Source organism: Linepithema humile, chromosome 4 (genome assembly GCF_040581485.1).
Source record: "Linepithema humile isolate Giens D197 chromosome 4, Lhum_UNIL_v1.0, whole genome shotgun sequence".
Taxonomy (NCBI): Eukaryota; Metazoa; Arthropoda; class Insecta; order Hymenoptera; family Formicidae; genus Linepithema; species Linepithema humile.
In genome coordinates, this window is record NC_090131.1 from 12,341,728 (window position 1) to 12,367,216 (window position 25,489).

The following is a 25,489-nucleotide window of genomic DNA, read 5'->3' on the forward strand; positions in this document are numbered from 1 at the left end:
AAATGCAAAAGTCGCAATATCTGAAAACAAAAAATACATGACGTAGACCACTTTTATAGTCACTAACATATACAGGGTGTCCCACACTTGAAAAATCGTAACAAAACTTTTATTGAATTTTTTGAGAACATTTATGCTGTAATATTTTGATTCGCGAATTACGGGACATTCTGTAAATCAGACATGTCCAAACGCCGGCTCCGGAGCCAAAGTGGAGAGCGAGAATTTCCCCCTCTCCAGATGCTCGCCGCTCGACTGTCAGCGCGAGGTGCAGTGCGGGGAAAAGAGCCGCCGATCCCTACTATCGAAGTCTCGTGTTCCTCCCTTGCACCTCACTAACAAGTGAAAAGCCTGATCGAACAGTAAAGGAGTATAGAGTAACCCGAAACTGTTCTTACGACCTTTGTATTAAACTGGATGATCTGTTTATAAACATAACTATTTCTTTTGCACGGTAGTCGGAGCGTATGTCGTGACTAGTGTGGGGAGCGCTGAGAGGGATATGATATCTCACGCGACGTCGGAGAAAGGGAAGGCTCCTAGCGAAGTACTCCCCAGGCGTTGGACATGTCTGCTGTAAATATTCTTGCTTGTAAAATATACAATAATCTCATTCAATAGGAACATTAATATACATACTGCAGCTGGTTCTACAATCTAGGAAGAGAAAAATCACTTAAACGGCTAGAAGGTTAGTTTACTGACGTTGGCCAAACCGACCCTTAACCGGATCAATTAGGGGCCATTTATCAGCTAGTTAACGACAAATCCCTAATCATTCGTCTGACGTGGGAGAAATCTTAGCTGGTCTTTGAGAACGGCACTATTTAAATGTGCGTCGTGATCATGTAACGTGAACTGATTTAAAAATAATAAGCATGCAATTAGAGAAGGTGGTCAGTTTATTTTTGTTATTTTCAACAGCGCGATATTTTTATGCGCGTGGCGCGCAGAATTCGCCTTTTCGCGAGACGTGCCATGTTGGTTGGACGAGCGACCGTATTATGCAAAAACACCGAGCAACAGATGGTGCATATGCGTAGGTCAAAGAACTAGAAGTGCTTTACGTGACATTAGCTTCGGTAAGCAGGGTCCGTCACGGCAATTGGAATCGATCGCCGGAGCGCATACATAATGCAATCTTAATTACACAGCGCCGGCGTAAGCGATCATCTAGGAATGCGTGCGTCGATATTTATCGCCGATAGAATTCCATTTCTTTGTTAGGCTACATCGGAATGCCGTGATACGATTTATAATTTATGGAAGGAACAATATTTATGTGATAATCATTAATGTCGACAGATTTCTTTGTATGATGAATAGAGAGCAACGCATTTAAATTATCTAACTATTTATCTACTTATTTCTGTTATCCATTTAGTCTTTTCTTTATCATCTCATGTATATTAGAATATTGGAAAATGTCAATTAAATGGACTTATAGATTTAAATTTTGTTTTTTATTTATTGAAAATAAATCTCTGATTACTATAAAACATACTCTACATTGCTATAACAATACAAAGTCGCTTGGTTACCGTACACATAATAGAATTAAAATAACTAATAAATAGAAATTTTTTTACTTACTACCAAAATTTTTATTTTTTTAATGACATAATTTATAAATATATTGTTTTAATGTCACATGTGTCGTATTATATAGTAGCTTTACTTTGCATGGATTTGGAATTACTTATTAACACATGCGACACAATATGCATGTCAATATTATTATCTGGATAAAATAAAGTATTACACACAGAAAACCATAGACATGTTTATTTCATTGATCATACAAGAGTCAATATTCACTTAAGAGAATTGTTTATCATGAAATTAATATCATTTACATAATCATTGATTTATTCAAAATATAACCATATATAAAGTCTATACGACTTGGTCTCGATTATCACTTCGTGCCACATGTATTCATTGAGATATTGATTTGATCTATTTTCGCGCACGGAGTACACGCACATGTAGGAACGAGGTCAGAGAACCTAAATATCTCACCGACAGTACGGTTATCATCGTATGTAAAATCGTTACGATAAGCTCGATCTTATCGAATGACATTAATTACAATAACGATGTAAATTATATTGTAAGAATTCAATAAGATTATATTTAAGAAATAAAAGAATATATGAGTCTTTTTCAGAACAAATTTATCAAGATCCAAAATTATAAATGGCTATATTATCAAAGTAATCTCTCAAAATAAGCATAGTCCAAGTCGGTAATTCATAATATATTTATTAAAACTAATGTCTCAGACTAGAGTGTGCGCTAAAATGACAAATTTAGCATTAGAGTAGAACTTTATTAATCCTGCAAATATCAATTTTTATTATTATTTGAAATAAATCACAATTTCTTACATTTTACATAAAATGTCTGAGACAAGCGTAAAATAAAAGTTTTAAGAAGCTTATTTTAGTGTAATATATATTTAATATATTGAGTTGTGTAATAAATAATTTTGGACTTTTTAAATAAATCTGTCTATCTTTTTGTCAGGCAAAGTGCAGTTTGACTAACACATAAATATTCGATTGCCGAAATTGTAAGCAAGTTTTGCTCGTATCACTATTTTTTAAGCGTCATAAAAAACAATATCGTCTATTGAAACGTCCGAAATTTGTTACATAATCTCACACATCTTCTAATTTTATGTATTTATTACAAACTTTTTCAATAATTTATAAGAAAATAATTGACCGCTTTTTTATATTTTTGCTGCTTTATTCGACGTCCATATAAAAAATTAATCAAAACTGATTTCGCTTGTATCAATCTACATGAAAAAAAAACTTGGAAAAAATGAAGAAGTCTTACCGTCGGTCGAGCGGATTATTTTTTTTTTTTTTTTTTGAGTACCGAAGTATTTTATTAGCATATCGTAATTGTCTCGATAGCTTCGCAAATCGATCGATCACCTCTGCGGCCGCACATGAGACGATTTCCGATATCTATGCTTCTCCGCTCCAATAGCGTATACTGATGTTCACAGGCCCTAAGCAAAGACAATTAATTCTTTGTTGTCTCATCTTACTATCAAACAATCTAAATACATAAAAAAGCTAAGTTAATACAGAAATATAATGATTAAATTATATAATAAATACATAATCTGAAAGTAACAAATAAGAATTAAAATAACAAAAATATTAACGGCAGAAAGGCTATAAAAATCAAAACATGGATGTCAAAACGCAAACAATTTTTCAAAATTGAAAATAGGTAGCAACTTACTTTCGGTACAACGGGCAGGCAGGGACGCGCAACGTATAATGAGACTGTCAAGTGTTTACTATCGTCTCATGACGCATTGCACCGTCCCTGCTTGTCCGTTGTATCGGACTCGTAAGTAGCAAACTATTTTCAATTATAACTCGAAAACTAAGCTTCGGACAAAATTTTGTAAAAGGAAAAATCGTCTCAGAATTCGCTCAAGAATATGGCATTGCAAGGACATCAGGTTATTTTGAATTATCCTGTATATAAATTAACAAATTATTTATTATCAAATTTAATATATATTAAATAAAAAATTCAACACAATCTATAGATTATTTGATGTAAATTGTTGCATTTATGTTTTTTACACTTTTATCTTTTTTCTTGTTTCTCATTTCCTTATATTCCCATTTCTTGTGTTCATATTTTCTTGACGTATGAGAACCGTTAGTTACTTTACTACTCCGTAGGTGCACACATGTATCTACATTCGAGGTAATCAGGGTGGTGATATGAAAGAACGGTGGCCAGACCAAGTATGCTCGTCTGTACATGTATATATATATATATATATATATATATATATACACACACACACACACACACATATATATATTCTACATAGGCATATATACACATACATACACACACACATACGTATATATACGTACGTACGGAATCTTATCTGCGGCTGCGGATTATCGAATTTCCGAACGTTAGATTAGATTTCTCGACGATCACGCGCGCTCAGCGCTCATACACGGCTATAGCCGGCGTATACGCCGGTTTCTGAAAATAAACGCGTACGAGGATCTTCGTCATCGTCGCCAGTACTCTTCTCGTCGTCGTATATTACGTGTCGCGATTTCAATGTGATAAGTGTAATAACACACAGTGTATACAGGGTGACTTTCGAACGCACGCAATTTCGTGGAGAAGACATTTGTCAAATTAATAAAATTACTTGATGGGTAAATAGAAAATATTTCGCAATAAACAGATTAATATAATTTTAATAATAAATTCGCTGACGAATTTGAAATTGACGTTTTCGTAATGTCAAAGTTAAGGAAAATTATCATTTATTACAATTTTACAATTTTCAATATTTAATATTTGCACAGATAATCTGAAATTAAAATTTTGTTAAAATAAAATCTGCTATAAATAAAAATATGATTTAAATTATTATTGCTTTGAAATTGATGTTCCTAAGAAAATTTAACTTTAGATTATAGAAAAAATAATAAGAATAATTACAATTTGACTTGTTTATCTTAAGACATTAAACATACAAATAGTAATACAATAATTAGATGGAAAATATCTGGAATTATAATTATTAAAAGTTAAAAATGCATTCTGATATAAATTTCTTCATAAGACAAAGAACCAATTAAATCTTAGTTAACTTTATTTAATGTGTGTAAAAAAAACTCATTACCATACAATTTAATACATTGACAAATTTATGAAAAATTGAAATTTTATATTTAAACTTAATTTTTCTTGGAAATTATTAAATTTATATATTTGTAATATAAAAAGAGATGCATAAAAAAAATGAGACAAAATTAATCAATTTTTCTAACATAGTTTCGATAAATTAAACAAATCTTGATAGCACAAGCTTTGAAATCATCTATATAATATGTAGTAAGTTCATGTTATACTGTCGATATCATCTGTTTTTGTGCATTAATAAAATATATTCTGCCCTAATATATTTCACCTGTTATTTTTAATGTATATTGGTGTTACGCTATTTCGACAAAAAGCGAGGGATGATAAGTGTTAGAATGGAAAAGCAAATCACGCGAAAATTCAATTTTATTCGTTACTATGTACTACTAAGTGCGGCAGTAACCACGGAACATGAAGAAATAATAAAAATTTTTACATGTGAAACATAGTCAAAATTTTCGGTCCGCGGTTTTATGATCCACAACCACAACTACTATTATACATAGTAATTTTTTATATAAAATTTTTTCTGTGCAGGGATAAAATTCGTAAGAACTCGATTTGTTTGATTTTCAATCCTGTATAGACCGCTTTTACAATACAGTTTTATTACTATACAGAAAAAGTTCTAAAAAATTGCAATACAATTTATTAAACTTTTTGTTAATATTAAATTTTTTAACAAGAAATACAAGTCTCTTAACTATTATATTTTGAATTTAATGAATTTTTTTAATATTCTGTTATCTATGTATTAGGTATAATATGAACGATATGACGCTGTTCATTATTGAATTTAATTTTAATTTTATAATTATTCTAATATAATCCAGCACACATATCCAAAAGACGTCCAGAAGACACCCCAAAGATATCTTTGAGAGATACGATATCTTTGGGATGTCTTCTGAACATCCTCCAGATTTGCATGCTGTGTGGGAATGTTCTGGAGTAATTTTTTTATTATTATTGATATAATTTCTTGCAATTACTGCTATATATAATAATTCTGTGAGTCTAAATAGGCTAATCTAGTATCTGGCATTAGCCTATTCACTATAGCTGATTAGTTTAGATCTGCAGAAAGTCAATTAATGTAAATTACGTCAACCGTTATCAATATTGGCATAACTGATGTAACTGTAGTACAATATTCTCTGTCAAAAGATATATATTTGCAGAATTTTATTTGTTTGAATGAAGCAACACTATTGCTAGACAAATTTGTATGCTACGCAAATACTTGGTGGATGAAAACTTGAAGTTGTTAATCAGTTAAGGTCAACAATAAATAAAATGACAATTTATGATCTTTTTCCGCAATTTTTCACTACTGATTTATAAGATTTTTGTTTTTATAATCTTTTAGAGCGACTCGCGCTTACTGGATGGATAATAATTTTTTATTCAAATTTCACCGGGAATCAACTTGTGCTCTCGTTTTAAAGAGGCGTCGATCAGATTGACAGATGACATTTTAATAGGCTCCAATGTCAGACACGTGTCGTGTCGAAGGAAAGATAATATTACATCGTTAAGCACAAAATAATGAAATATCAGTTTACCCATTGAGAAAGAAAATAATAAAGGCTTCAATGTTTATTCACTTAATTAAATTTAGAACAAAGTCTTTTTATAAATTAAACAAAAATAAAGGTAATTATGTACATTTAGCGATTCTATATGTTTTATTTTTCAGAAATTGAAAAAGTCATTCTTTGTAAAACATCTTTATTATATCTGAAACAACATTTCGTAAAGTGATAAAATCATAACAGTATCTTGTTTCGATAACAATCATCTTATGATACCATGAAATTGTATTATACGTACGTTTTACATTTGTGTTGGACGCTTATTAGAAACTTCAAAGTGATTTTGCCAAGTTTACCCACGTTCCTAATTACAAGTGTCGAGCCGCTGAAGCCGTAAACTCCTTTGCCACTAGAAATTTGTGCAGCTTATTGTTGCAGAATACGCGGACAGTCTTGATATAACTTGATATACCGCTGCTAATTTTCGCGCGTATAACTTTCCGTTTATCAAGTTACTTTAACAATCAATGCTTTCGTTGTCATCTTACAAACTACATTATGGCGTTATAGATTCAAAATATTTTGCAGCAAATACTAATGATGACAGAAATGTGACAGAAATCAATATTTTATTTCTTCAACGATTATATAAAAACATAATTAATTTGCATATTTTTATGACACGGTATACTTATATTGGCGATACAACAATCTTTGATTTACACTTTAATTATAAAGTTTGCATTCTCTCTAAGCTTCTACAGTCTCCGCGAATCCTCGCAGCACCGAAATCACGTGGTGTATTGACATATAAGAGTACACATAGTCAGCTTGTGCATACATTTGCACGACTGAATTCGAACTGCATCTTTTATCGCTTAATGAAATGACAGGTAGACACTGCAATAGACACAAACTCATCTTTTATTTTAATAATTTTATTATAAATGAGTTAGCCTTTCTATTTTTAATTTTATTTATTATTTAAAAATTTATTTATTTATTATTTATTATTAAAAAATAGACTAATAGAGTTTAGAATTAAAGCAAAAATTAATTTTTAAAGACTTCAAAAAAATGAAAGAAACGTTTAAACTTACATTTTTCTACTTATGCAAAATTATTTTAAACTTTTGCATAAAATTACGAATGTACTTTTCGAAAATGTTCTAGTGTGTGATAGAATACTGATGTGATACTAATTTAATGTATGAAAGAGCTAATAAAAGCCAAGTTAAAGTGTTCAAATTATTAATTATTCATTAATGTACACACGGGGACAGGAATACCTTCTCACATGAAGTTACACGCGTCTCGTCGACATGTCAGGCATATCGGACATGCGTGCTTCACCTCTCAATATTCGTACATATTCGTGCATTATAACTGTAGATAAACTGTAGATTCGAAAAATGGATACGTCAAATTATGTACTGTTAATTACATTTTCTCGCTCTGAGACGGCGTTGCCGTTTTCGAATATCTACAGTTATAATGCACGAATATTGAGAGATGAACCACGCATGTCCGGTATGCCTGACATGTCCGACGAGACGCGTGTAACTTTATGTGAGAAGGCATTCTTGTCCCCGTGTGTACAAACATTTCGATACAATGGATTCGGTCATCTTCACGCAATAAATAAAAACTTATGACGATATATCTATGGCGCACACAAAACAATAAATAAAATCTATTTTCGACTGATGAGACTGAAGCTATTATCTTATATCAGTACTCGGAATTACTTCAGTTTTTCAGCCGATTCTCGCGGCACACGTTTCCTTTCCTCTCCTTACCGCGCGCCGCAGCCGCTTGAGCCAGCGTCGCTGAGCGTTAGGAGTGGCGCTATCCGATTAATGTTAAAAAAATTTATTAAAAATATTTTTTTCCTTAATAGCAATAATACCTCATGGGTGATGTGGAAATCTATTGAAATATTTCCACATAATAAATTTAAAAATAAAAAAAATATTTTTAATAAATTTTTTTAATTTTTAATGATCAAGGGAAAAGAACCCACCATTAATCGAATAGCACCACTCCTAACGCTCGGCGGCGCTGGCCCTAGCGGCTGCGGCGCGTGCGGTAAGGAGAGCAAAAGAGGCGTGTGCCGCGAGAATCGACTGAAAAGCTGAAGTAATGCCGAGCACTGTCTTATATAGTTGATTAAAAAGGTAAAACTCAATGCGAACACATACAGTTATTTGTAATTATTGTTTTTTGTTGGTTAGTTTCGCTTAAAATGTGAATGTAATCATAACTGTCAACCTAGTGGAATATAAAGGAGTCAAATTATTAAAAATTATTAAAAATTAAACAAAATCCCGAAATAAATTAATAAACACATACTCAATGCAATGCCGATTATTTGTGAATATATATATCATCCTGTTAAACTCTTAGAATTTAATGCCATTAAAGTCAATTTCGATTATAATTTAAATAGTAAAATAATGTTCCCAAACCTAATTCTTTATGAAATGTATTTTACAATGGATGTTAGGAGAAGGACAAGTCAAATTATAATAATAAAATAAGATTTAAGGAAGGAAAGGAAGAAGGAAAGGAGAGGAAGTTTTAGAGAGTGGGGAAACATTCTAAAAATAGACAAATACTGGTAAAAGTTTACGTCGCTCTGCTTATTAAGCCCTGCATTCTGTCTTTTTATATCCACCATCTCCGAAATCAACCTTTTACTGTACAACGGTTCTCTATCCAATATTTCTACCCAATCAAATTCGTGATTGTACTCCAACTTGTGACGCGAAATTACAGAAGGAGATCCGGATCTCTTATTAATATCGGAGCAATATTTTCGTATTTTGGTTCTAAGCTACCTTTTAGCCCGGCCCATACATGTGGCATCACAATCGTGGCACGAAATTCTGTATATCACATTGCATTGGCTCATGGAATCTAAAATAACATCACCAGTTTTTATAAATTTATTTAATTTGTTATTGCAAAAGGCCATTCTAAAATTATATTTTTTGGTTATTGACAGAAAGCTCTCCGGCATACCACTTACATAAGAAAATGTGAAAAACCTTTTTTTCTTCCTTTTATTTTGATCTTTATTTTTAGAAGCTTATACAAATAAAATTTTATTTTATTTTAAATTGTAGAAAAAATAAAATCTAATGGATAACTGTTGCTCAAAAGTACAGAGATGGCTTGTTCCAAATTTTTTTGGTGGAATTTTGGATGGAACAACCACAGAACTCTATCTATCAATCCTAAGATAATCTCTCTGTCGTGTGTTAAACGATGGTGGGAATAAAAATTAAGATATCTCTCTGAAAAAAACAGAATCGACTTATGGAATAAGTCAAATATAATTTTCCTGTTCTCAACAATAATCAAAACATTTAAAAAACTAATATGATTGTCAACTCTTATTTCTAAAGTAAACTGTAACCGTTGAGTAAAAATTGAGTAAAAATTCATGAAACTTCATCCAAATAATCTTTTGGAGCCGCGACTAATATATCATCTACATATCTGAAATAAAATGACTAACAAGACAATCGTTCAATGACCACATTTTCCAGATTTTGTAGTACTCTATCCACAATTATAGGAGATAGAGGACAGCCCATCGGTGTGCCAAAAATTTATTTATAAGTTTTTGGCAAAATAACATTCTTGAAATTGAAAAACGTGGAATTTAAAACCAAATTTACTGCAATCAAAAATTCATTCAAAGGTATAGAAGTATTATTCCCGATTAAGACTTCTGGGTACTCGCCGCGGCCATTATTTGATCGTGACGTCAGAGGCAAGAAATGACACGTTAGAATTCTTGCGTGCCATTTTTAAATAAAAAGATATTTTAATGAAATAACACTATACATAAATCGCTTTAGCACACTTGTAAAATTGTCCAAAAAACTATGCTTTTCCCTTAACAGTTAATAAACAATCGTAAAATGAATGTGATACGATTCATATCTGAATTCTAACGTGTTATTTCTTGCCTCTGACGTCACGATCCAACATGGCAGCGGCGAGTACCCAGGAACCTTAAATTTCATTTTTTTGAAACACTTTCGATTTCCACTGGAATATTTATGAATAAAGATATAACTTCTCTAATGAGGCCAAGCAGAAATCTAGATCAATTAATCTTCCATTCAATTTTTTAACTAGTTTGAAACTGTTTTTTACATGGCTATGCGTATTATGCAAACTTTTCTAAATAGTTTTATATAGGTAAGCCGCAATTAAATATAGTGGGTTATTAATTGACGAAACTAGGAGATTGGAGCAAAGGTGGAGATAGAGGAAATGAGGGGGTTAGGAAGGAATATAGAAAGGGGAACGGAGACGCTGTGGGTGAAGTTAAAAAAAGAAGAGCAGAAGAGGGAGGTGATGAGAAGGAAGAGGGAGTTAAGGGGGAGAAAAGAAATAATTAGGGAAGACTTGACATGGAGGGAGAGGAGAATGGAGTGGAAATTGGAAGAAATAGCGAAAGAGGAAAGAAGAAAGGGAAAAAGAGTATGGAGAGTGTACGGGAAGGTAAGAATAGAAGAGGAATGGTGGATATGGGATGAGGAGAATGAAGTATTGAGAAATGGGAAAGGAACGGAGAGGGAGGAGGGAAGGAAAAAAGAGGAGGGGAGAATTGGAGAAGGGAGAGATTGACAAGAAAGTGGAGGAAGGGAAAGAGAGGGAGGGGAAGGTAGAGAGAAGGAGAGAGAATGGAGGATATTATTTTGGAATGTGGCGGGAATGGGAAACAAGGATAAAGAATTTTGGAATTATCTGAAGAGCTGGGATGTGATGGTATTATCAGAAACGTGGGTGGGGGAAAAGGGATGGGAGAAGATAAAGAGGTGGTTACCGAGAGGATTTATATGGGGGATGCAGGAAGCAAAGAAAGTAAATAAGAAAGGAAGAGCTATGGGGGGAATGATTATGGGGATAAGGAAGGATATATTGGAGAATGGGACGGGAATTGAGAAGGAGAAAGAGGGGATAATGGTGGGGAATATAAAAATAGGGGAGAAGAGATGGAAGATAATAGGAGTATACGTTAGGAGGGAAGGGATAGATAGGACATTGGAGGAGTTGGAGGGATGGATGGAGAAGGAGGAGGAGGAGGAGGGAATATTGATGGGAGGGGATTTTAATGCGAGAATGGGGAGAGAAGGTGGGGGAATAGAGGGAAGTGTGGAGAGGGGAGAGGAGGATGGATGGAGGATGTCGAGAGATAAGAAGGTGGATAAAGAGGGAAAAAAATTGTTAAGATGTATAAGGGAGAAAGGGTGGGAAATTTTTAATGGAGGGGTAAAGGGGGATGAAGGAGGAGAATATACATTCACGGGAGGGAAGGGAAATACGGTAATTGATTACATATTGGGCAGTAGTAGGACTAAGGAAAGGGTGAGAGAAATGAGAATAGGGAGCAGGGTAGAGTCGGATCATCAGCCGATTGAGATAAAGATAAAAGGGAAGGTAAAGTGGAGAAAGGTAGGCAAAAGAGGGGAGAAGGCATGGAGAGGGAAATGGGATGAGGAAGGGAGAAAGAGATTCAAAGAGAGATTAGCAAGTTTGGAGGTAGGAGATGGAGAAATTGAGGAGGTATGGAGAAAAGGAGAGGAGAGGATAAGAGGGGTATTGGGAGAAATGGGGAGGGAAGATAGAGAAAGGGGGAATGAGGAGAGAAGAGGGTGGTGGGATGAAGAATGTAAGGAAGTGAAAAGAGAGTTAAGAAGGGAGATGAGGAGGTGGAGGAGAGAGGGAGGGGAGGGGAAGAGATATAGAGAAAAGAAAAGGGACTACAAAGAATTGTGTGAGGAGAAGAAGAGAGAGGAGAATAAGAGGTGGGAGAGAAGAGCGATGGAGGCAAAAAAAGAGGGGGATGTATGGGAGATAATAAATAGAGAGAGAAAGAGAAGGAAGGGAGTGAATGAGGAGATAGAAATGGAGGAATGGGAAGAATATTTCAAAGATATGTTGGGAGGAGTGGAAAACAGGGTGAAAGGAAGAGGTAGGAAGAGGGAAGAAACAGAGGAGGGAGGAGGAGAAGAGTTGAGTAGAGGGGAGGTGAAAAGGGCGATAAGAAATCTGAAGGAGAAAAAGGCAGTAGGAAAAGACGGAATACCAGGAGAGGTGTGGAAATATGGAGGTGTGGAGGTGGAGGAGTGGCTATGGGGTGTATGCAGGAGAGTATGGAAAGGGGAAGGATGGCCGGAGGTGTGGAGAGAAGGAGAAGTAATTCCGATAATTAAGAAAGGGGAGGGAGGGAAGGTAGAGGATTATAGGGGAGTAACGTTAATGCCGACAGCATATAAAGTATATATGATGATATTGGCGGAAAGGTTAAAGGAGGAAATGAGAGAAAAGGAAAGTTTATCACCGAATCAAGCGGGTTTTAGGAAGGGAATGGGAACGATAGATAATATATATGTACTGAATTATTTGATAAATAGGCAGCTGGAAAGGAAAGGAGGGAAAATGGTAGCATTGTTTGTGGATTTGAAAGCGGCATTTGATATGGTAGATAGGGAAGTATTGAGAGGAGATATGGAAAAAAGAAGGATTGAAAAGGGGATTATAGAGAGAAGTATGGAAAGTATGGAAGAAACTAAAAGCAGAGTAAGAGTAGGAGAGAGGACAGGGGAATGTTTTTGGACGACGAGAGGGGTGAGGCAGGGGTGCCCGCTAAGTCCCTTGTTATTTAATATATTGATGGCGGATTTAGAGGAGGAGATGAGAAAGGTGAAATGGGGTGGGGTAAAGTTAGGAGATGGTAAGGTATATACAATGTCGTACGCGGACGATATGGTGTTATTGGCGGAGAGTGAAGATGAAATGAGAAGCATGATAGGGAGGTTGGAAAGTTATCTGGATGGAAAAAATTTGGTGCTGAACACGGAAAAGACGAAAATCCTAAGGTTTAGGAGGAGGGGAGGGAGGATAGGGAAAAAGGATTGGAGGTGGAAAGGGAAAAAGCTAGGAGAGGTAAAAGAATATAGATACTTGGGATATATGATACAGAGAAATGGGGGGCAGGAAGCGCAAATAAGAGAAAGGGTGAGAAGAGCAGCGGTGGTTATGAGACAGGTGTGGGGGATAGGGAAAAGAAGATTTGGAAGGGACTGGGGAAGAAGGATATGGCTTTTTGATAAGTTAGTGTGGACGGTGATGGGATATGGGGTGGAGATCTGGGGATGGAAGGAGAGAGAGGAAGTGGAGAAAGTAGGGGAAAGATATTTGAGATGGATATTAGGAGTGGAGAGTAGGACGCCGGGGTATATGGTGAGGGAGGAGATGCAAAGGGAGAAATTGAGGGAAAGAGCAGGGATAAGAGCGTGGAGGTATGAGAAAAGATTGAGGGAGGGTAAGGGAGGGGAGTTGGTGAGAAGATGTTGGGAGGAAATAAGGCAGAGAAGTAAGGAAGGAAAAATAGGATCGAATTGGGAGGGGGAAAGAAAGGAATATTTTGAGAAAAGAGGGATAGAAATGAAAGAAGTGGAGAGGAAGAGAGAGATGGGAGAGGAATGGGAGAAGGAGATAGTAGAGGAAGGGAAAAGAAGGGACAGACAGGAAAGATGGGAAAGAATAGAAAAATCGAGGTATAATAAGTGGTATGGAATGGTGAAAAGGGAGGGGATACCGGGGTATTTAAAAAAAGGGTGGGGAGAAAGTAGGTGGAAGAGAGTGGCGAGGTTTAGATTAGGAAGTGAGGTGAGAGAAGGGAGGTATTGGGAGGAGGAGGAAAAAAGGAGGTGTAGGCTGTGTGAAGGAGGGATAGAATCGTGGGAGCACATTTGGGAGGAATGTAGAGAATGGGAGGAAGGAGGGAAAAGTTGGCAGGAAGTAGTGGAAAGAATACTGGGAGAGGAAGGGGAAGGGGAATGGTGGATGAGAGAGATGGAAAGGGAGAGAGGGAGAGATGGAAGGGAAAAGGGAGGAGAGGAGGGAGGAGAGGAGAAGAGAAGGAGAGAGAGAGGGGGAGAAGGAGGGAGAGAGAGAGAGAGAGAGAGAGAGAGGGGGAGGGAGAGAGAGAGGGGGGGGAGCGAGGGGAAGGCGGGGAGAGAGTATATAATGATTTAAAAGATGCAATAGGAAACGGAAGTCCACAAAGCGTGTGTGTGTGTGTGTACAAGGGGTAGGCACGAGACGCTCGTGAATACTCATGATGTAGATTTAGGGTTAAGGATAGAGTATAAATAGAATAAGTTAGAGTAAGTTAGAGTAAGTTAGAATAAGTTAGAAGTAAGTTGGATGTAAATGGAAGAAGAGAAGGAGAGGGAGATTGTAACCCTGAGGGGAACAAATAAATATATCTATCTATCTATCTATCTAATTGACGAAACTATAATTCGAAATGGATGACTCGGTTTGTGTATCTTTCGCAATCTGTAGACTCTAGGCAGAGTACCGTCTATTTTTATTAGACCTCTATATGTATAATCATCAATATATCTCATCAATCTTCCTTTCTTTCTATCCAAACAAAAGAGTACGTAAACTTTCAGTCAATTTCCTAGTCGGATCTTTTTTAATCACTTGATACGTATTTGTATCTAAGAACATCTCAATCATCTTGATTCCATTTTCTGTTTTATTTAAGATAACGGTGGTATTCCCTTTATCGATTTTTCTGAACAAAATATCCCGATGTTCCGTAACAAACTTTTTTGTGTGCTAAAACCAATTGTACAACAGACTATTTTTATTATTAACTTTAGATTTGCACATTTTATTGATAATCGAAATGGCATCATTTCTAATGGAGCATTGAACTTTATCATTGCAATTCTTCAGATTTCTTTCAATGCTCTGAATAAACTCAAATAAAACAACTTTTTTGTTTGTCAATGGCAAATTGAACTAATCACCCAACTGTAATATTAATTCCACCTCTCTCGAAATATCTGAGAGAGAAACCATTTCTTATACAATTTCAAAAACCATTTCTTGATTCCTCAATTATTGACTAAAATATATAACTCTAGTTAGGTTCTATTAATATCCAATTTACCATCCACTTTATAATTATTGGCTTTTACCAAAACCAATGAACCTCCACTTTTATCACTGTGTGAATCACTAACATCTGATATATGACAAGAATAAGTGATGGGTTTTATTCTGGATTTTATCTTGTTGCTCCGTTTAGAAACTAGCCAATCCATTTTTTTATTTAATCTCTCAATTTCAATGTATCACATCTTTTTTGTCCAGTTTGTTTATTTTGAGAAATTCGCAAGTCGGATTTAATGGTAAAACATCGGATAAATATTTGAACATGTTAAAAATATCGATTCTCACATGACGTAAGAAAACATAAACATCGTTTAACTCAAATTGTAATAATTTGTTTTCCAATATTTGGTTTAATCTTGATAACTTTTGATAAGAACTGATACGATATAAATTCAATTGTTTTGTGCATAATAATTTAAGATGTGACAGTATCAAACCACGGTATACTTTTAAAAATTTGATGCAAATGCGTAACTTAACACTCACAATCAGTTTAAACAATCTCATGCACTTTTCAAGCATGTAAATAAATATACATTTACCGAAGTATTAATGAACAAATTTTAAAAACTCCGCATATTGAAGCTAGCGTGAATTGAAATAATACAAAATACAAATACATACCCGAGAAAAAATAGTATAATTGGTCAGATGTAAATATACAATATGTGTATATAATTAGTTATGAAAATATCTGATAACATGTAATATTTTATATGATCATATAAAATTACATATATTATCAGATTTTTTCATAACTAATTATATATATTTACATCTGACCAATTATACCATTTTTTTTCGGGTAATTTTGAAATAGACTCTTATATTAATCTAATAATTTGAAGTATAAAGGAGCTAATAAAAGTTAGAGCCAGGTTAAAATGCTCAAATCATTAATTATTCATACAAATGTTTCGGCACAATGGATTCAGCCATCTTCAGTGTACACGCAATAAATAAAAACTCACAACAACATATCTATATATCTCATATAACGCATTCAATATATTGTTAAACCGCATGCAAAACAATGTAATAAAGTCTATTTTAGACTGATAAGAAATGTCATCTTACATGTAACTGGTCAAGAACTTTGTTTACTGATGTGACATGCAAACTTTATGACATACATCTGCCGTGGATAGCGATTTGACGTTTGCGCGGCACGGCCACCGCACAATGTTGAAATGCTCAGCGTTTGACCATTCACGCGAGGTATGACGCTACCAGGACGATTGAATCGCGCGTGTTTAGGTCCGTTGGAATTCGGATCTCGTCATTAATTGGAGGACGACGTTCCGGTTCTCTCTCGGTTCACCACTCTGACGGCTGACCCATTTTCCGCACGGAGCTTCTGCCGGAGCTTTCGGACGTCGTTAAGCCCACCCCTGTATTCGGCTACGCCGCGGACTCGACGAAATTGATTGTGACCCGGGAAATACGTCCGTTTCCGAGGGAAAACGGGCCGTCGAACCACCGGTTATTCATCAACGAGTTTGTATTTAATTAAGTTGAGAGAATGACGCGGGTAAACGAGGTAGCGCGACGCTTTCGCAATCCGGAAGAGTGAACATTCACATTGTGCGCACGTTTGCTATATTCCTCGAGCTCACTCGAAGATTGTCGCGTTCTTGACAATGACCAGTGCACTGGTACAAGTTTGGTTATACATAGGATATCCCAAAACTTTTACACGTATATTTTTTTAATGGAAAATTTTTCTAATCAACACGGAGTTGATTTTTCCTCAGAAAAAATATCAAGGCGAATTTTTGAGTTATAATTAAAAATAAAAAAACTTTCTGCAAAGTAAGCTTTAGAAGGATGAATAAATAACAGAACTATATTCTATTAGTTTAAAGTGGATTAAACTTTAATATTTTATGCAAATTTTAATTTTATACTTGGTTAAAAAGATGTATGATGTTGAAAATTGGAAAGATACAAGATGACTTCTCCCGAAATTTTCACCGAAAAAGAAAGATCGACTTTAAATTAGTGGGAAAATTCACAATTACAGAATTGCTTGCTAGTTTTGAGCTGAGCTCCATGGTGTGTACGCATGCACACGTGTCATCCCATAACTATTTCCGGCCACTTCCGCGAACTTCGTTATTCTCGGTACACTTTGTTGCGATATACTTTCTGCCAAATAGGTCGTTTGGTCGACAGGCTATTTGCTTCCTCGACGAGGACGTTTATTAATAGGTTTCGGGAAAATTCTGTCTTTCCCTGCTTTTTTCTTCAGTCTTGTGAGACTTTCTCTTGTTCTTTTATGCTCTTTCTTTCAGAAAAGCTTGCACAAGAAGCGCAATTTGTACATTTAAGTTATTTTATCAGACATTGTCTTAGTGAATTGTCACTGATAAATGCAACTTGTAAAAAAGAAATTTTTAATAAATATTAATTTATATTTCAACAGAATTCATTTTGATAGTTATTGAAATATTTTATATTTGGAAAATGATAACTGCCAGATTAATCTTGATCTATATTACTGCTGGATAATCGAAAATTTAACTCGTAGATTGCGATACAGCCTGCTATCACCAGAATTGATGTAAATATTGCGACAAACATATGATATTTGAAATTAAATTAATTCTGATCGAAAGGAGATTATTTCAGTGTTCATCTACTAAACGTTGAACTCTTTTCATAAAACGTTTTTATTATGAAGCATTTTATTAAATGTCTACTATCGTCAGTCTTTATACTTATTCTTGAGCATGGTGACTTCTCGCAGATGCTTTGAGCCCTGCATCTTGAAGGGTTTGAGAAGTTTTCTAGACAAGATACTGCTCAAGTACTGGTTTGCCATTGTCTTGCGAGGAGAAGTGTATGCCGGCGGGGATCGAATCTGTCACCACTGGCGTGCTAGATCAATACATTAATTAACACGTCACAACCGCTCTATTAAATTTTATAAGATTAAATAATAAAATAATTCTAATCTAATACATATAAGGGAAAGGCTTGCATGAATTAATATAATATATTAAATGGCTTAGTGAGCCATCGCTGGTTGTTGATGCGAAAATTTTCTTATATTTTATATGGAAACTTTTATTCGTCTACATTGAGACACATTAGAGTGCATTAATTTCAATAATTTCCTATTTAATTGGTATATTCTGATTCTTCGAAAGTGAGATCAATGTACTTAATTTTCGTTCATTCTATGTATCTAAAATTTGAGATCGGTGTACACACTCTAATATGTCTTAATGTAGACAAATTCCAATTCTAATTCGTTTTTTCTCGATTTATCGTTCAAAGGTCAACAACAATATTCCTAATCAGAAATGCTTGTGATTGCAGGTGGATCCATCAGGGGGGAGGTTGACCTCAGCTCGAACGAACTCACACCTGGCAGACGGCCTTGCGTTGGCGGCAGCGGTGGCGGCGGTGGCGGCGTCGGAGTCGGAGGCGGTGGTAGTGTCTTGGGGGTCGGTGCTGGCGGCGGCGGCAGCGGCGGGGGCGGCTCGGGGGGTCGAAGCTCCTCTGGGAGTGGCCGCTCGAGGGACGAGCCGAGAAGGCATACTCTCGGTGGCAACGATCATCAAGCCTCTCTTCATCATCAACAGTTCAACGCGCAGCAGCTGCACCCCCTGCATCCGCATCATTTGCCGCCACCGCACGGCCAGTACGGCACTCCGCCCACGCGGCACACCACCATGGATCTCGAGGTGAATCTTTGCTCACGCAACATGTAAATACACAACATATTTATTGTTTGCGATAATTTCTCTTCATCCCGATTTCACTCCTACATTGCCTGCTCAATATCCTTTGCCTTTCGACGTTCAAAGTCTCGATAAATTCGAAACAGAGTTGGGTAATATAATAATCACGTTGAATATGATTATACATTTATTATATAACTGATGAATAATGTAAAGTTTTTCGTCAATAATTGGGATTGTAATTAATAATTATAATTAATAGATATTTGATATGATTAAATATAAAACAATTATTAGGATCATAAATTAACTCCAGTCATTTTCTAATTAATATGCATTAATCAGAAAGAGATTGTAGGTTTTGTTTTATAATTTATTTGGTGAATTAACATTTGTTTACAATTAACATTTAGGATATTAATATATTCTTTTATTGAAGTGATATCAATATGATAATAATTTTTATAAACTTAATAGTTACAAATTGCTTTATTAATCAATTGTTAAATTAAATTGTGTAATTTATTATTTATGTTAATTTGATCTGAACTGTTGAGATTTGAAAGCTTGAAATTTTATATTATTCGAATTTGGTTAAAAGAAAGAGATCACGATAACTTTATAAAAATAAAATAACTTTGTCCACTGTTATTAATTCTACTCTTAGAAAGCTTTACGCTTAAATACTATGGGTAGAATTATCAATAGAAGAGAGAGTTTATTTATTATTATTATTTGTATATAGTTATAAATACCATCACATACTATTTTCTTCATTTCTTCTGCTGTATTGCATAATCTGAATTTTTAATAGATTGCACTAGTATCACTTAAACTCCAAATCTCAAGATTCTATATTTTATCTCTTAAATCTTAAATAACTCAAGCCCTAAAAGTTCAATTTTTATTTTCTTTAATTGTGGTACGTATTTATACAGGGTGATTCAAAATAACCTGATGTCCTTGCAATGCCATATTCTTGAGCGAATTCTGAGACGATTTTTCCTTTTACAAAATTTTGTCCGAAGCTTAGTTTTCGAGTTATAATTGAAAATAGTTTGCTACTTACGAGTCCGATACAACGGACAGACAGGGACGGTGTAATGTGTCATGAGACGATAGTAAACACTTGACAGTCTCATTATACGTTGCGCGTCCCTGCCTGCCCGTTGTACCGAACTCGTAAGTTGCTATCTATTTTCAATTATAACTCGAAAACTAAGCTTCGGACAAAATTTTGTAAAAGGAAAAATCGTCTCAGAATTCGTTCAAGAATATGGCATTGCAAGGACATTAGGTTATTTTGAATCACCCTGTATATGTAATTTTTATATGAATTTCTGCTTTTCTCTTTATCTATATTTTTAAAAATTAACCTGACAATTTCCCACACAGCATGCATATCCGGGGGATGTTCAGAGAACATCCCGAAGATATCGTATCTCTCAAAGATATCTTCGGGATGTCTTCTGGACATCTTTCGGATATGTGCTGTGTGGGTTATATTATATTAAGAAGTGTATTTTAAAAGTATATTTATTTATTCTTTTCTGGCGCGTAATGTTAATTATTATTGTTTTACATGTATTTGTACTTTATCTTTATATACATCGATTTAGTAAAATTTATAACTTTTTATTGTGTCAAAAGGAGATTTGATCCCAAGGTAAAATATATTTCCCTACATGTTTATCTACATGTACCATCTTAAACTTTTTGCCAATAGGATTTGTCTCCGTTTCTCTGTGTCGATGTTTGGGATTCGAATTTTGTTAGAGTGACTGAACAGTTCCCTTGCGCAATATTTATTAAATAACGTACATTGTCATTCTGTTGATATAATGCAAAATACAACACTCATTCTATCTGTACATAAAAGTTACACAAAAATATTTCTTTTAAAAGGTATAAAAAAAAATATAGCAGTAATATTATTTTTTTAATAATAATTGAAGCATTTATTTTAATGTCTCGCGAATTTAGAGATTTCTTCATGGTTTTTCGAAGATTCACAAAGTACTTAAAACTTTATGTCTTCAATTTTTCGTATGTAAATTTTGAGTACTGGACTGAAATTCTTCATGATGGATTCTTTGACTGCACGAGAAATCGGACGAATTTTAAGGAATTCACCATATAGTCTCGAATTCGTTCCGTCAGATTTTCAACTTTTTGACGTATTTAATAATTTATTATCAGAAAAAAATTTGCAGATGACAAGGAATTGAAAAATTTAAAATTCCTTACAAACTTTGAATAGGAATTTGATCATTTTATCATATATTTTTTATCATAAAAAAATTTTGAAAAACTCCATGCAAATAAAATGATTGTTACGATGACTATATAACCAGATAAATAATACTAAGGAATTATTGCAACATTTTTTTTACATTTTTGAGAATAAATATATTATTGTGCAGTTTTAATATATGTATATCTTATATCTGGAAAATTCTGTGTTTGCTTGTGGTATTCATTTTTATTTTAATTGTAATATATTATAAATTAGAAAAATAATGCGGCACATTTTATATTGTCATCTCCAGTGTTTTTTCGTATTTCCGACAACGCAGATACGACACGTGTAAAAATGATCCTCGAGCGCACATATACGTTATCGACACACTCCAATTTCGCTGGCGTTTCTCAACGTGCCGCTGTAATTCAGAATTAGTCACGCGTGTGACCAAGTGTGTTTTACACATAATACTTTTCAAACAACACATTGAGTCTTGAATAAAATTTTACTTGTTTTCCGTCGTGAGATAAAAATTCCATTTGTTAAAATTTTCTTTACGAATAGAATCTCTATTATTTGTTACATCATTTAGATTTATTTCAATCATTTTGATATCTACAAATGTGAATTATTTGCGTTACTAAAGCAATGGGAAATGTTCAGTGAACTCCATGTACAATGACGTACGCGCGACGAGGAGAAAAACTGTTTTCGCATTGAAGAAATGTGCAGAAGCTCCTTGTTCCGAGAATGTTTCATTCAAGAGAGAAATCTGCACAGGTTTTCTCTTTCTTAAAGGGTCTCAATACACCGCTACGATAGCGAGGATTACCCTTTATTTATGGAACACGTGAATGCATACGCGCTATTGTGTTTGCCCTTCATCTCGAATTCCTTCTCTCGAATTTCTCACTCTTTTTCCCCCGTCAGTGAAGAGTATGTGCATTGTTTGCCTTACGAATACCCATCTTATAAATTATCCAATGCTCGCATTTTTGCCCGATCAAGCGTAAGCTGAAGAATAAATTATGAAATGCGACGAGATTGGTTTGCGCTTTCCACAAAACAGGATGAGCTAATTTTTTCTTCTAGAAAAAAATTGTGCATAATACAAATCGCAAAATACAGAATATTATTCTTGTCACTTAATGTGCATTGAGTTACACATTTTAATTGATGAGTGTGAAAACTTGTGATATAAATTGCCGCGAAACTTACACGTGATATATTATACACCACAATATTATCATTAATCCTAATAATAGGTAAAAGATTACCGTATCATTTGCATATTGCGATATCCTCGCGCATTAATTGCAAAAGAATATTGTTAATGTGAAATATAATCCGCATATGGGAAATTTGATACACATTATTTCTACATTACATTATTACATAACATTTAATATATAAAGCATTCAATTGGGTAACAATAAAACAACAATATACTGATTTTATTAAAAAGGTGCTCATTTATTCGCGTTACATTGTACAAAAGCTATTTTCACATCAGCCAGTTAATGTTTTACAAGATCAATTTTTTAAATTTGCTGAAATTGTTGTATACGTTTTTAAATGGAGAGCACAAAATATTATTGAAATATCCACAGCTTATTATTTTACGGATAGCAACGGCAACCGAGAATTGCCGGTAACAAGGAGAAGTAGTTAATTAATTACTATCCACCTATGATGTCCTCGTTTCTTGCGCTCGTTATTCTCGATAATTTGAAAAATACATATTAATACACACCGAACGTAGACGTGTCTTCGTAGCTCCGTCCTCTTAGTTCTGGATTTTCAATCAATTTTTCTGCACTTTAATTACTTGGATGTTAAAACTTTGAACGATAATTGGCTTAAAAGCTGCGGGTAATTCAGGACTTTGCATCTCTAAAACATGAACATGAATTTTTAGTTTGCAGAAATGTTGCAGCTGTTTTTGGAAATTCGTCATGTTCAGTTTTCAAAATACATAATAACTCAGATAACATTTTGTTATTGAGACATGCAACATTTTTAACAGACCAATCAAGTATCTTTTGTTTAAAAGAAATATTTTGATCTAATTTTTTTAATTGTTCTTCGACTTCGTTGTCGTGACATAATTCTTCACTTGATGAAGATGATGTAATTTCATTATCAAAGATGCTAAAGAATTGAAGATTATACTTATTTAATTAGAAAAATATATTTAATATTCAAAAAGATTATTTATTATTATTATTTGTTTATTTATTTATTATTTATTATTCATTTATTTATTTTTTTAATAATAAATCCAAAAATTTCATCAAAATTAATCATTATGTTGTTAAAAAGTATAAATTGTATTAACAGATAATTTCAATATCATCATCAAATAATGATGAACAGATAATTTTATCATCAAATATGTAAAATATTTTAAATTATAAATATGTGTGCAATTACTTGGTATTTCTATTATCATGAGATAATGCTGAAGAAGAAGGCAAAATTTGTGCACGTTGTTTTTCAACTTCACTTTCGGTCACCCAAACATTGTCAGATTGTAACTGATTTTTTTTATTCTCGTTTTCATATATTTCATTATCATCCGATGATGACGATAACGATGATGATGATATAGTCTTTAGTTTCTTTAAATCTCGATATTTTTTGGTATAAAAGTACTTCCTTTTCAGCATTTTCTATTAAATTTTCACCACTGGATATAGCTGTAACTATGAGTTATAAAATTGATAAAATTGCAATTAAAAAATTATTTTCCATAATATAAAAAAAAGAGAGAATTTGACAACTAGTAAAAATGATAAATAACAGAGTTATCACTCACAATAACTGTTATTACTCCGTTTCTCGGCCAATTATTAAGTTTATCTAAGTTTATCCGTTTTGTTAATAACGCAATGGACTAGAATATAGTTTTACTTTCTGTCACATTAAAATATACAACGGTTATACTTTTTAACACTGCCTCCTATGATGTATACTAAGTATTCGATGTTCATCTTTTGCCAATTTTAGTGCTAAAAAATTTACCGGCATTGTACCATTTCGGTACTGGCATTTAACGCTCTTCTTTTGCCAATTCCAGTACGGGCACAGTACCTTGAATTTACCGGCAGTATACCGTTTCGGTACTGTAATTTGACATTTCTTTTACTAATTTTTGTACAGGTATAGTACAAAAAAATCCACCGGCAATATACCATTTCGGTACTGGCATTCAACGCTCTTCTTTTGCCAATTCCAGTACGGGCACAGTACCTTGAATTTACCGGCAGTATACCGTTTCGGTACTGTAATTTGACATTTCTTTTACTAACTTTTGTACAGGTATAGTACAAAAAAAACCACCGGCAATGTACCATTTCGGTACTGGCATTCAACGCTCTCCTTTTGCCAATTTTAGTACGGGCACAGTACCTTGAATTTACCGGCAGTATACCGTTTCGGTACTGTAATTTGACATTTCTTTTACTAATTTTTGTACAGGTATAGTACAAAAAAAACCACCGGCAATGTACCATTTCGGTACTGGCATTCAACGCTCTCCTTTTGCCAATTTCAGTACGGGCACAGTACCTTGAATTTACCGGCAGTATACCGTCTCGGTACTTGACATTTGACATTTTCTTTTATTAATTTTTGTACAGATACAGTACCGTAAATTTACCGGCAGTATACCATTTCAGTACCATTATTCAATACCGATTTAGATAATGGGTTAGTACTAAACCATTGTTATTTTAATACTGGTTTTGTACTATTCCAGTACCGAAATGTAAAACCCGTTTTTCGGTACTGGATCTGTATCTCGCCAGTATCTAATTCTAGTCTGATGTATGAAATTCCCACATGGGTGTGAGAATCGTTTTTTGCATTTTGTAGAAAAATTATTATTGTTAATATAGAAAACGTGATGCAGAGAAAAAAACTAAAAAAAATATTATTACTATTCGTATCATTACTGCCTACAATAAATATTTTTACTCGCATGTATAACACATATTTAAAAAAATATAAATTTTTAATTAACAAAATGCATAGCACTGTTTTGTTGGTTTTTTTCTGAAACTGGTTAATACACAAAAGTATATAAAATATATAATTTTATCAAATTTAATGTTTGTAAAATTTACGAAAAATATTCAACAAGCACATTTTTAATAATTAGTCACTAAATTAAGTATGAAATTTATCAGATTATTTATATTGCTTAGGAAAATGTAATAATATAAGTTTATATGTCAAGGAAGATATCTATGCATGTTTCATGTGCCTGCCATTTATACTAATTACAAACTAATTATTCTCTTGAGGGC

The 25,489-nt window shown here is 33.9% G+C and overlaps 1 protein-coding gene across 1 annotated transcript in view; it reads left to right on the forward strand.

The window, feature by feature from the left end:
• LOC105668643 (uncharacterized) overlaps nt 1–25,489 on the forward strand; it is a 472,083-nt gene that overhangs the window by 305,943 nt on the left and 140,651 nt on the right. The window contains 1 exon segment of the mRNA XM_067354097.1: nt 18,573–18,940. Within this exon segment, the coding sequence (XP_067210198.1) occupies nt 18,573–18,940 (368 nt within the window).